The sequence below is a fragment of the Pseudophryne corroboree genome, chromosome 5, assembly GCF_028390025.1.
Source record: "Pseudophryne corroboree isolate aPseCor3 chromosome 5, aPseCor3.hap2, whole genome shotgun sequence".
Taxonomy (NCBI): domain Eukaryota; kingdom Metazoa; phylum Chordata; class Amphibia; order Anura; family Myobatrachidae; genus Pseudophryne; species Pseudophryne corroboree.
In genome coordinates, this window is record NC_086448.1 from 464,159,769 (window position 1) to 464,172,759 (window position 12,991).

At 40.0% G+C, this 12,991-nt stretch overlaps 1 protein-coding gene across 1 annotated transcript in view; it reads right to left on the minus strand.

Annotated features, from left to right (window-relative positions):
* Positions 1–1,496: 1,496 nt before the first annotated feature.
* The window catches only part of FBXL7 (F-box and leucine rich repeat protein 7), a 400,185-nt gene continuing 388,690 nt past the window's right edge, over positions 1,497–12,991 (minus strand). Inside the window, exon 4 of the mRNA XM_063922953.1 lies at positions 1,497–9,374. Within this exon, the coding sequence (XP_063779023.1) occupies positions 8,638–9,374 (737 nt within the window). The 3' untranslated portion in view covers positions 1,497–8,637. The remainder of the gene's footprint in view (positions 9,375–12,991) is intronic.

Here is a 12,991-nt window from a genome sequence, read left to right on the forward strand (position 1 = left end):
CTGCGATCAGGTAGTCGCCACCTACATGGGGAGGGTATGGTGTGTGTGCAGGTGTGCGATCGCATGTGTAGCAGAACTGCACAAACAAAGTTTGTGCAATTTCTGCTCAGCCCAGGACTTACTTAGCCGCTGCGATGATCGGGGCCAGAGCTGACATCAGAATCCCTCCCTCCAAACACCTGGTGCCTCCTGCGTTTTCCCAAACACTCCTTTAAAACGGTCAGTTACCACCCACAAACGCCCCTTCCTCTCAATCTCCTTGCGATCGCCGGTGCGTTCTGAATTTTTGCACCATCCCGTCTCTGACCGGCGATCCCCATTCCTGCGGACCGTCACGCCTGTGCATTGTGGTGCATATGCATGCGCAGTTCAGATCTGATCGCAGGCTGTGAGAAAACGCAGCCTAGCGATCAGGTCTGAATCGGCCACTATGTGAGGTGAGCTTCAGCTGTCTTTATTAGAATAAGGTGGTGATTCTTTTTATAGCGCTGCAATGGAATGTCAGCCTAACAGTAAGCAAAGTATTTGCTGTCATGATTTATGAATCTGAAAATTTAAATGTGGGGTTTAGTTATCTTATACAGATGAAGTCTCCCATACGCAAAATGCTTGGTACTAGAAGTATTGTGGATTTTTGTATTTTGCAATATTTTCATACAATAATGAGATCTCATGGGGTTGGGACCCAAGTCCAAACACGAAAGGTACTTATGTTTCAGATACACCTTGCACACATGGCCTGAAGGTAATTGTATACAATATTTTTCTTATTGTATTAATTACATTTTTTTGTGTACATTGAACCATCAAAAAACAAAGGTGTCACTACTATCTCAGTCACGCTAAAAAACCCAAAAACAATTTCTGATTATTTACGAATGGTGGATATGGGCGACTCACTCTGTAATATGTTCTGCAAATTTAATATACTTAATATATGCCATTTTAACTCTGAAAATAGATTTCACAGTCACACTCAGGCCCGGATCTACATTCTAGAAGCCTGTAGGCAAACATCTCTTCTCTCCCTAACTTTCAGCCTTCATTAGAAGTATATCCTGCCAATATCTGCTACATGGCACATCAATATGCTGTGGTCCACAGTTGGAAAACCTCAGCTATAGATGACATGTATAGTGGGTTGGCTTGGAGCACAAGGCTTCCTTACTGTTTTACATTGGCTTTAGAATATCTTACAATGCCAACTCTTTTATTTTTGGATGCTACTGTTTTATGGAAATGAAATTAGCTTACATCCAAGTTTCCTCTATAAGTGGTCTACAGCACTGCTGATATCCTGCATATTGTGGAAATCACTCATTGCTATGCATTGTTTTATATACTGTAATATGTAGTGCGATACTGCTACAGTATACTTTCAACACTTTGAGAGCTTTACTATTGCAAATGTTATTGAGCTACTTGCAACGGACACATTTTAATGAAGAAGAGAACAATAAACCACAAATATTTAATATTAAGCATTTTAAGTGTATTTGTGCAGTTTCATAAGAACATCACATGTCGATACAAACACATTAAACAGCTAAACATTTCAAAGACAAGACAGAGTATTGGTACATTAACATAACTAAGAGAACAAAAATTAAATACTTTTTACATGTTAAATTCCTATATGCATAGTGAAATAACTAGGTTTCGTCTATGTACATTTTTATAGAACTAATCAGCTGTAATTTACCATTTTCTCCACCATATTGAATAATTAGAGCTATGTTTAATAATTGATCATATAAGTCATCTCAAGAAGATAACTGCTAAAATGTGAAATTAGTACATTTTGAATCCAAAAATAGATATCTGTATTGTTCTTCACTTAATGTACTAGGTTTGGTGTAAAAACAATGTCTGTTCATTAATGCTATAATATTGCTTGACATTAGTAAGAATAGGCTTTTATAACTGTTTTATTGTATCCGGCACTGAAAATAAAACACAGGGTGGATATTTAGGACTCATGGCATGGGGTATGCCATAAAAAGTCATTGTTTAGTAAACCAAAAAATACATACTGTAAGTATATCATTTTGATATTTGTAACTTTTTTTCATAATAGAACATATTACTTTTTTTTTAGTTTGTTTAAGTGAAGTGCAGTGTACAGCCCGAAACATTGTATGATGCTGGCTTAGCTGACAAATATATTTTGCATGGGATGCATATAGAATAATTGCTCTTTCCCTTATTTATTTATTTATTGTAAGAGACATTAAATCCTGCAACCCAATCATGAAAAAAGATAAATATGGTTTGCATGCTGGCCTGATTCAGTGGTTGGACGTGAATACAGATTCTCAGTTTACCATTTGCAACATAGATGGCATGGAATAGCCATTTGGCATGAATTTATGCCTGACTCATACAGGTACAGTATATCACATAGCCTACAACCTTTACAATTATTTTACATGAAAATTGAACAGATGTGTCAACATTTCAAAACCTTTATGACAATGGTGAAAATAAAAATTGAGATTGTAATGTAATATCTTGCTTAAAGTATGTCTTTGTAAACTAAAATAGTATACCGAGTGTGTTTTAAGGTTTCAATAAATCTACAGTATGACTAAGACACAATACACCACAGTGGAGTATTTGGCAAACCTAATACAGTAACTGTGTAAGGCACTCAACAATAGGAAATTGAAATTCCTAGGCACAAAAGTGATCAGTTTGCATTCAGCTTAATGCGTTCCATATTTCCTCAAATTGTTCTTTACTCATTAGCATAAAACAATAACAGAATACATATTGGTTGTTTATGGAAAGGGACATTTACAGAGCACTGATGAGATACCAGAAGCCATATTTAAGAAAAACTCTTTAGGAAAATACAGTAGTTGCAACATTTGAATCTACTGTACAAGGAAAGTAACATGTTAGCCATAAACCACTTTCCAATGCTAGGTATGGTAGCATTATGTTAATATTGTTGTTTAAAAAAATGGAAGAATCTATCTCATTTTATAGTATAAGCTTCACATCAAAAAAGTTATAAAACACCTAAGAAATAGAATGTTTTTACAACTTTGGTGTAGAAGAAATAGGTACTGTATATATTTTTATTTTAACCAGCTTCTCTACTTGTGCATTGGACATTTCTAAAGACATGCAGCAAATAAGTATGAAAAGTTGTTTGGCCCCTTCCCCATACATCACAATACATCTTGGCAGGAAGTTGCCATTACAATTTAGTTTCCTAGAATATTGATACATTGTTGCATCACTCTACAAAACCTTTAGCTTTAGATCTTAAGATAAGTTGTTATAAATGGACAATTTTGTTATAAACCGAAAAATAGAAATTCTTGTAAGTTATCTTCTTATCAATGGTTTGATTATTTCCATGGGTTGCGATCATACTAAAAGGACAATATTTACTTCATATTCCAAAGTACAGTATGTCCAATAGTTAATAAAATATTGTGAACGCTGCTTACATACACTTCTGAATATAATAATGAGGATGATACCATACGTTAAAATATGAGATGGGTACAAAAAGATATTTTTTGTTTTACCTATAGAAAAATATTGTGGTTTTATAGTCCAAATGTCTACTTAATAATGCAAACCTAATTAACCAAATTATGTGGAAACTTTACCTGAAATTAGATTTAGGTGAACCAATGAGCATAAAAATTGTCAGGATTATGATCTATTTCATTGATAATAAATACGGGTGATAATAGTTAAGACTGACATATTTTATCCCCATTCAATTACTTAAAAGGAAATATAAGAGGAAATACAATCTCATACATAATCCTTATGACATATGCCGTTTAATTGACCCATTTATGCAATATATGATATTTTAGATCTACGCTTTCACTATTTCTGTTCTATATTTCTATACAGAAGCTCAGATTTGTGAACTGAAGGTAAGTAATTGTTGTAAAGCTTAATTGAATGCATGCCTTTGACACCATAGGCGGATCCATAGGGGGAGGGGGGTGGGCACGGGGGTCCCCCTGTCATTTCTGGCATTTTTTTTCTAAAGGACTGGAGATCAGCAGCAGCACTCTGAGCCTGCATGTCTCTGTAGTTTTTATAGTTTGTATGGTCACTTTTTTTGTGAATATTAATTATGATGGCATCTTTGAAGTCTTCTGGCATACAGTAATCTTTCCAAGCAATTGTATATACTGTATGTTTCTAAGGGCCTAATTCAGACCTGATCGCTCCTCTGTGTTTTTGCAGAGGTCTGCAGATAGCTGCCACCCATAGAGAGTGAAAACTCGCCCTGTGCAAGTGTGCAAATGCATGCGTACGCCGTGCGAAAACTTTGCCAGACAGCGGACATCTGCAAATCCGTTTGCAACTTACTCACCATCAAATGATTTTTCCAGTCTGTGCGTAGCCCAGGACTTACTCCTACACTGCAATACAAACAGGCTGATCGTGCCGGAGCTGACGTCACACACCCTCCTAGAAAACGCATGGGCACGCCTGCATTTTTCTTGACACTCCCAGAAAACGGGCAGTTAACACCCCCAAACGTCTGCTTCCTGTCAAATTTTCGCACCATTCTTTCACAGTTTGGCCTGCGCATTGCGACCCATACGTATGCACAGTCTTTCGATAATTGCCCGTATAATCTCACAACAGTGATCAGGTCTGATTTAGGCCCTAAGTTGGCTTACTACTACCTCTCCTCCTGCTTTTTACATTTTCTGCTGGTATGTAATCAATGCCTGGTGCTTTTCCATTCTTCAGCTTTTTAATTTCTCATCTAATTTCGTCTGCATTTAGGGGGTCATCCATTAGGTCATTGTTTTCCAGTAACTCAGGGTCTAAATTTTCAGGCCTGGGGCAATTTAATAGGTTCTTAAAGTGTTCTTGCAATCTTTCAAGTTTGCCCCTCATTAAGTCAATACGATGGCCATTTAGGTCTTTGGAGTTTTTGGGGGAGGTTCTACGTTTTCCATTGCAGCTGCGTAATATGCTGTTTTCTACCGCATGTTTTCTACTGGCCTCTTGCATTTCTTTAGATTTTCCTTTACACTATGCTTCTTTATGTATTTTGAGCTGTTTTTTAATTTGCCTATTCAGACAGAGGTAGAGTTTAAGGTGTTGTTAGAGATCCATGATTTAATTGGGCATGTCTCTTTGAGGGAATCATTTAGAGTAACAGGTCTCCAACGGTTAGCAGGCAACAGTGGCGTATTTATAATGGGTGCAGTGTATGCAGTGTACACAGTCCCTGGGGTGCCCACACTGCATCCATTTTATTCAATACTTACTCTCCAGAGTCTGGCGTTAGCAGCAGCAGCGATGCAGAAATCACCATGAAAATGTTCGTGGCCATTTTCCCGGCTTTCACGCATGAACAGTAAAAAAATCTCTAGGAAAATGGCAACCACACCATTTAGCCAGAAAGTGTAGTGCACATGCACGTGTAGCGCACATGTTCACTACACTCTGGGACAACTCTATGGTCCCCTAGTGAACAGAGTCTACAGCGCTGCTGGCAAGAGAGGAGGGGGACCAGACAGATCCTGCACACAGGCCTCCTACTCTGGGTGGGGTGCGGGGTTGAGGTAGGGGGGCCCCAGAGACATCAGTATCAGTGTTGCCAGCCCTAGCTGTGGTGGACAGTGCTATGAACATTAAAATGGCAGGGACTGCTGAGAGGTGGTTATTAGGGAGAAGTGCTCTGAGAAGGACAGTGAGGGGGCAGGGAACTGTGAGGTGGGCAGTGAAGTGGCAAAGAGTACTGTGAGGTGCACAACAGCATAAGCCACTATTGTATGCCAAGTGCTTTTTAACTGCACTGTCCTCGCTTTATTTTAACAACTGCCCTGTATAATTTATTCACTTCGGCCAAGGCACACAGACTCAGTAGAGAAGTCAGGTGGCACGGCAAGCATGTAAGGCTCTTGTTCTTGTTTATGTACCCCATGCCGCCAGCATGACGAAAATGAGGGGTGTGGCTCTTGGGAAGGCATATATATATGAACACGCACCTTGCAGTAAGGGCACAGCCCTTTCCGAGACAGTATATCACTGTCAGCGCTAAACCCTGTCCCTTATTGTGGTGCCCCCACGTTATTTTCTTCTGGATCCGCCTCTGATTGGCACAATAAACAAATTCATTCAGGATAAAAAAATTGGACACTGTGTTTATGTTTTATTGTAAGAGCCAGCTAGCGTGGCTATAAATCGGACCAGCATGTACAGTACAGTCTGATTTTCTTATTCTTCTAGCATGGGATGCTTAGTCATTTTTGGATTACACTGAAAAACCCTGAATTTTTTTTTAAAAAGCCATGCAATTCCATTTTATTCTCTTGCATGGTTTAATTATGCAAATACCTTAGCACCGAGGAGTTAGAAATCTAATCAAATTAAAATCTACAAATCAGTGACTGCTTTATAATTGCCCAATTTTCAGTATTTAACACACAGATTAGTCATACAGATTATTTTGCTCATTATCAGCAAATGTATACTACTGGATTGGGATAAATTCTTCAATGGTGGAGCAGTGTTATCTACATCTGTGATGTTAAGCTCTTATTATATCGTGGCTGATATTTTCATAAAAGTAGCCTAAAGTAGTTGGAGAATTCACAGTTAAAATATAGGTAGCTGGAATACCTTTAGGGCCACATCTGCCCCACTGAATTCCAGTTGAACTGTCCTAGTAATAACTATGAACAACTGCAAGGCCATGACATTAAAGTGATACATACAGTATGAAAATTCTGTTGTAGTGATACGCATGGCAAGGGTGATGGATTACCTTTGTAATTATTGCAGCCCTGGAATCCTACCAGTCCTTGAAAAGTGGATGGCATTCTGGTAAACAGCTCTCTATAACAGCTGGGAATAGTGGCAAAACACTAAAAGGTTTAAAATAAAATGTAAATATGCCTAAATTAGTTGAAACTTCTTGGCTGAGCTCCATTTACTTGACAGGATTCAAAACTGAGTTTAATTCTTTTTTAAATCCCACCGCCACCTGTGTTACAAATGCTTCAATTGAAATGCATTTGTCAGAGAGTATGTAGGTAAAATGTATTGCATTTATTTTAGCAAAAAATAATATTTGCAATTGAACTCAGACAGTCCGTTAGCAAATATAACACATACACCAATGACTGAACTATCACCACTACCAGATACTTTAGCAGGTGACACTTTTGGTAGGGTAGGAAATACTGAAAATTAAATTTTTATCTAATTTTAAAATGTAATTTTGGAAACTTCTTCCAGGGTTATGTAAATGTTAAAAGAACCAAGCAACTTATTATAAGAAATTAAAAACATCAATGCATTTAATTGGCAACCTGTCACGGAATCTCTAAAAAGGCTTCTGCTATAACAAACAAGTGCTGTGCAATAAAACAATATGGAGACTGGTATTGGCAATGGGGGTCATTCCAAGTTGTTCGCTCGTTGACGATTTTCGCTATGTGATTTGTTGCTAATTGCGCATGCGCAAGGCACGCAGAGTGCATGCGCTTAGTTATTTAACTAAAAACTTAGCAGTTTTGCTGTGGATCCTGCGGCGCTTTTCAGTCGCTCAGCTGATCGGTGAGTGATTGACAGGAAAGGGGCGTTTCTGGGTGGTAACTGAGCGTTTTCCGGGAGTGTGCTTAAAAACGCAGGAGTGTCAGGGAAAATGCGGGAGTGTCTGGAGAAACGGGGGAGTGGCTAACCAAACGCAGGGCGTGTTTGTGACGTCAAACCAGGAACTAAACGGACTGAGCTGATCGCAATCTGTGAGTAGGTCCGGAGCTACTCAGAAACGGCAAAGAATTATTTAGTAGCAGTTCTGCTAATCTTTCGTTCGCTATTCTGCTAAGCTAAGATACACTCCCAGAGGGCGGCGGCCTAGCGAGTGCAATGCTGCTAAAAGCAGCTAGCGAGCGAACAACTCGGAATGAGGGCCAATGTTAGATCAATAAAAGGATTCAAGTTCTCAACAATCTGGAGGCTGTAATACGCTCTAGCATGTAATATGCAATTTAACATTTCCATAATCCTTTAATTTAACACAAGCCTATTACAAAGAACCAAGTGAAAAATTTGGGAAAATTTACTTAACTGTTTTTTTTTTATTATTTCTAATTTAATTGAAAAACTCTTAAACAAGTAATGAAAAACATTAATAAAACATAACTGGTAGTTCAATTTGGTTATAATTAAGTATTGGCAGTTATAGTCTTCTCTTGAAAACTGTGCATAAACTGCTAACTCAGGTGTTAACCAGAGATTCTCTCTCACTGTATCCTAACATCTGAAACATGTTAAATCTTACACTACATTCACACTAATGTGTGTGTGTACAGGAAGATTTTCCTTGTGATTCCCTCACTTTCAAAAAATTCCAAATCACCTTGCTTTATACTATATATCCAACACACATGTGCACACATTATGCACTAATGTCATAATACATGATCATTACACATCTAAATATTTAAATTGCAAACAAAGAAAATGATAAAAGCGCTCCATTACTTTCATATCACATCATACAAAAAAGCGGGACCTCGTATGAGTAAGTCGCTGCATGTGTAAGTTTCTCTTCATGTTTTCGATTTTTATCATTTTAGCATATGGTTCTTAATATTTAAGATAACATGTTTAGTACATTACATGTTCTCAGAAAAATGCAGGATTTGTGTGTTCAATTATACATCGCTTGCAGTGGCGTTTGACAAACCGTAGAGCATCAACTGACACGTCACAGTCCTGGACGTTTAACATCTGCAGGTCAAAACAGTTGGCAGCAACAATCTGTATCCCTTGGCCTGTGATACTTTCACAAGACTTCAGGCTCAGACGTTTTAAGTTAAAGCAGTTGAGAGCTAAAAACTCCAAACCAATGTCTGAAACTAGAGGGCATTTCCCGATGTCCAATGATTTCAGTTTTGTGCAATTTTTTGCTAGGTACTCCACTCCATGATCTGTGATGCCTTCACAACCTCGAGCATTGAGGTAGCGCAGCTTACTGCAGTACTTGGCAATGTAACGGATGCCCACATCTGTAATCCTCCCACAGTGGGCTATGCTTAGGTACCGCAGACGAGATTCCAATTTGGCGATCTCACGCATGCCAAAGTCACTTACAAAACGGCAGTCACTCACACTGAGCTCCTTGATGGATGTACAGTATATCATGATATATCGTAGACCCTCGTCAGTGATGCGGATGCAGCGACGCAGGTACAGGTGAGTAAGTTGAGTACAGTGAGCGGCAATAGTATGCAGACCTTCATCTTCAAGCACAAAACAGTCCGTCATGTCCAAAAAACGAATTGATATCTGTTTGCCATGTATTGGAGAGAGTTTTATGGAAGCCTCACGGGTCAAGCTGATGCAAGTCACTTTTGAACAACCTAGAAAGGGAAATAATATTGTTTATTTAATATAATAAATATAATAATCATAATATAATATTGAACACTCGTCAGAGTCTAATTTTTATGTAATGGGACTAGAACAATGGGCATAATTCAGAGATGGTCGCAGCAACAAATTTGTTAGTAGTTGGGCAAAACCATGTGCACTGCAGGGGGGGAAGATATAACATGTGCAGAGAGAGTTAGATTTGGGTGGGGTGTGTTCAAACTGAAATCTAAATTACAGTGTAGAAATAAAGCAGCCAGTATTTACCCTGCACAGAAACAAAATAACTCACCAAATCTAACTCTCTCTGCAAATGTTATATCTGCCCCCCCTGCAGTACACATGGTTTTGCCCAACTGCTAACAAATTTGCTGCTGCGATCAACTCTGAATTACCCCCAATGTGTACTATTCACAGGTTATATTACTTACACCAGTTCTGCTCTTATATCTAATGACTCTCTGCACAATCTAATCATCTGTCGTCTTCATCTCTTTCTTATTATACCTATAGTATAACCACCATCACAGACAGTATAAGGAACTTACCATCTAGCGCAATAGCGTGTTGCAATCTTCACAAATTTCCTATAAGAACAATTTGCATGTAGAAATATTCCTTCTAAAGACTTTTGCGTGCCATCTTTTTAATAGCCCAGGAAATACATTTATGGCAATGAACGTATAACTCCTTTCCGAACTGTTAAGGTGCCATAAGATTATCTGCTGTGCTTTCATTATTATCATGCAGTACTTGTCCAAACAGATCCCTTTAATGCGCAGTTCTAGGAACATTATCATGGTTAAGATTTTTCTATATATTGCTAATACAAACATATTTGTCCATATGTTTGATTTATTTAATGTGAAAAACAATATATATTTCCAATACACTTGGGCTGATCTTCTGTAAAGCATATCCATATACTTATACCCCTTTTCCACTAGCTCAAAAAACACGGGTAAATGCACGGGGGCGCGCATTTACCCGTGTTTTTTGCAAGTGGAAAAGGGTAAACCCGGATCAAGTGATCCGGGAATCCTACCCTGGTAGCTAGCCGGGTTGAACACGTGTTCAACCCGGCTAGCTGTCTAGTGTGAACGGGAGCCGTGTCGAGGTGACACGGCTCCCGTTCACAGTGCATAGGGAAGGCGGCGCTGGGAGATCATGTGATCTCCCTGCGCCGCCCCTGCCGTGTCACTAGAAGCGTCACCAACCCGGCATTTGCCGGGTTGTGACTGCTAATGGGAAAGGGACAGAGCACGGGTCGCAGCAGGGGGCAGCTCCCGTGTCAGGCTCCCGGCTGCGACCCGTGCTCGTTAGTGGAAAAGGGGTATTAGTCTTCAAAAAACAGCAGTCCATTGATTTTTTTTTATGTTTTGTTCGCAAAGATGCAGAAATCTATTTTTTTTATATGAATACATTGTAGTACATCACACAGAGCTATATATTATTGTATGAATTGTTTGCCCATTTCAACGAGCCATGGTAATATCTAGTGATGTACGTATTTCCTCTGCAAAGATTGGGGTAAATGTCTTTATTTTAGTTTTTGCTATATCATATGCTTTGTTTCTTAAGGGTATATTTTTCAAAACATGTGATTAGACAGCAGAGCTTGCAGTGAAACTTGTTAGGAATTTGCGTCATTTTCCTAACATTTCAGAGCAATTTTCCATTGCTGTCTATGCCGATAGCTGTCCCACCGAAACCTAACAGTGAATTATTGCCACTAATAGTAGCAGTGAAAGTATACAGTACTGGGTTCCGTCCCTGCAGTATTAGGTCAACCTTAGGTCATGCACGTACACTGGGATGAGGGTGTGCAATTTGAGTTTATAAAGTCTGGTTTGCTTTATTTACTTTTTGTTTCCTGAAATTTCTCAAGGAAATAAAATTGTCCTGCATTATTAGTATTATCTGCATTTTGAGTGTACAGTAAATGTCTCTGTGATTAATTTACTACTGTTTTGCTGTTTCCTCTGAATATAGAATTTGCCAGGGAAGTGACTTGTACATGTGTTCTCTATAGTTTGCTCTTGTGTCTGTCATCTATTCTCTTCTATTTCCTTTCCTAACTTTACTTTCATCTTTTCTGCCCCTCAGGTGGGGCTGCAATTGTTTGCTGTAGGCCTCCCATATATCGTGTAATAGGGTAGGAGGAGGTGAGTGCGCCGTGATTATTTCCAGTATTGTGCCTCAGGCTTTCCCTCAGTCATCGCTGGTAGTGATAGTCAAAAGCAGGCTCCATGGCTGACATGATCATTTATAGTGGAGGATTTATCAAACATTCTAAAGAGGACAATTGAAGGTGTTGCTAGGGTTGCCACCTCATTCATCATCGACTCCTGCCCCCCCCCCCCCCCCCCCCGATCCCAACCCCCCCCCCCCTTCTCCCACGGCACCAAGCAATGTTCATGTGAATAAAATGATGTAGCATATTTATAAAATATTTTACGTACATACAACCTAAATGACACAGTGTATCTGTATAAATAGGAATATAATAGTCACCACTTGGATAAATTACAGGCATTTGGTACCTTACAACTAGATTGTGTGAAAGAGGGAAGAACCATGGAAGTGTAAGTTTTGCACATAACCTAATCAATATCAAACTTCAACAGGTTAAACGAACAAATGCACTACTAAAAGGTGTCTGTTAGTGATTTAAAAATATACATATATCTATATATATCTTGTGCCTCTATTTGTTTCATGCATGCTCATTATATTATACATATATGTGTGACATGCCTGTCAGCTCTCGTTGCTCTTCTCACATGAGCTGGGCCAGCGTTACTTCACCACCGCAGCCCGGGGAAATGCTGTGGAAGAGCTGCCGATGGCAGCGCAACAGCAGCTTCGGCTCAGTATGGGCTGAACACAGTATCGCAAGATTTGATGTCATCATCTCGCGAGACAGTCACTGTAGTTCACTGAGTTCCTCGGCTGCCAAGGAGCACTGCTGGTGCTCCAGGATCCAATTATTCCTGAGGAATCCAGGTGAAGGGAAAAGCCTCCTGGAGGGTTGACACCAAATCCTGGAGAATCCAGGAAATCAGGGAGAGGTGGCAACCCTAGGTGTTGCCCATAGTAACCAATCAGATTCCAGCTGCCATTTTATAGAATGTATTAGATATATGCAGCGCAGCAAGTACGGCGGTATGGTACGGCATACTGGTAAGAAATTCCCAGCCGGTACGCCGTACCGCTGGGCCATCCACCATACTGCATCCCGCTGGCTTCTGTGTGAAGGGAGGAGAGCGCAGCACCTCTCCTGCCCCTCAATGCTCTATGATGCCCGGTCTCACCATCTCACTCTCCAGCGGTGGTGACGGGGTCAATCTCAATAAGGCACCGCTTTGCTAGCCAATCAGAGCTCGTGGACCGGTAGCCGCGGCTCCTGATTGCCTAACGAACCGGCACCTCATTTGAGATACCCGCCGCCGGAGACCTCACCGGACTTCTGGAGCATTGAGGGACAGGAGAGGCTCTGCGCTCTCCTCCCCTCACATAGCAGCAACAGAGGCAGCGGTGAGCAGGGAGGGGGAAGGGGGGGCACAGTGGGGCAATGTATATCTGGCACAGTGGGGCAATGTATATC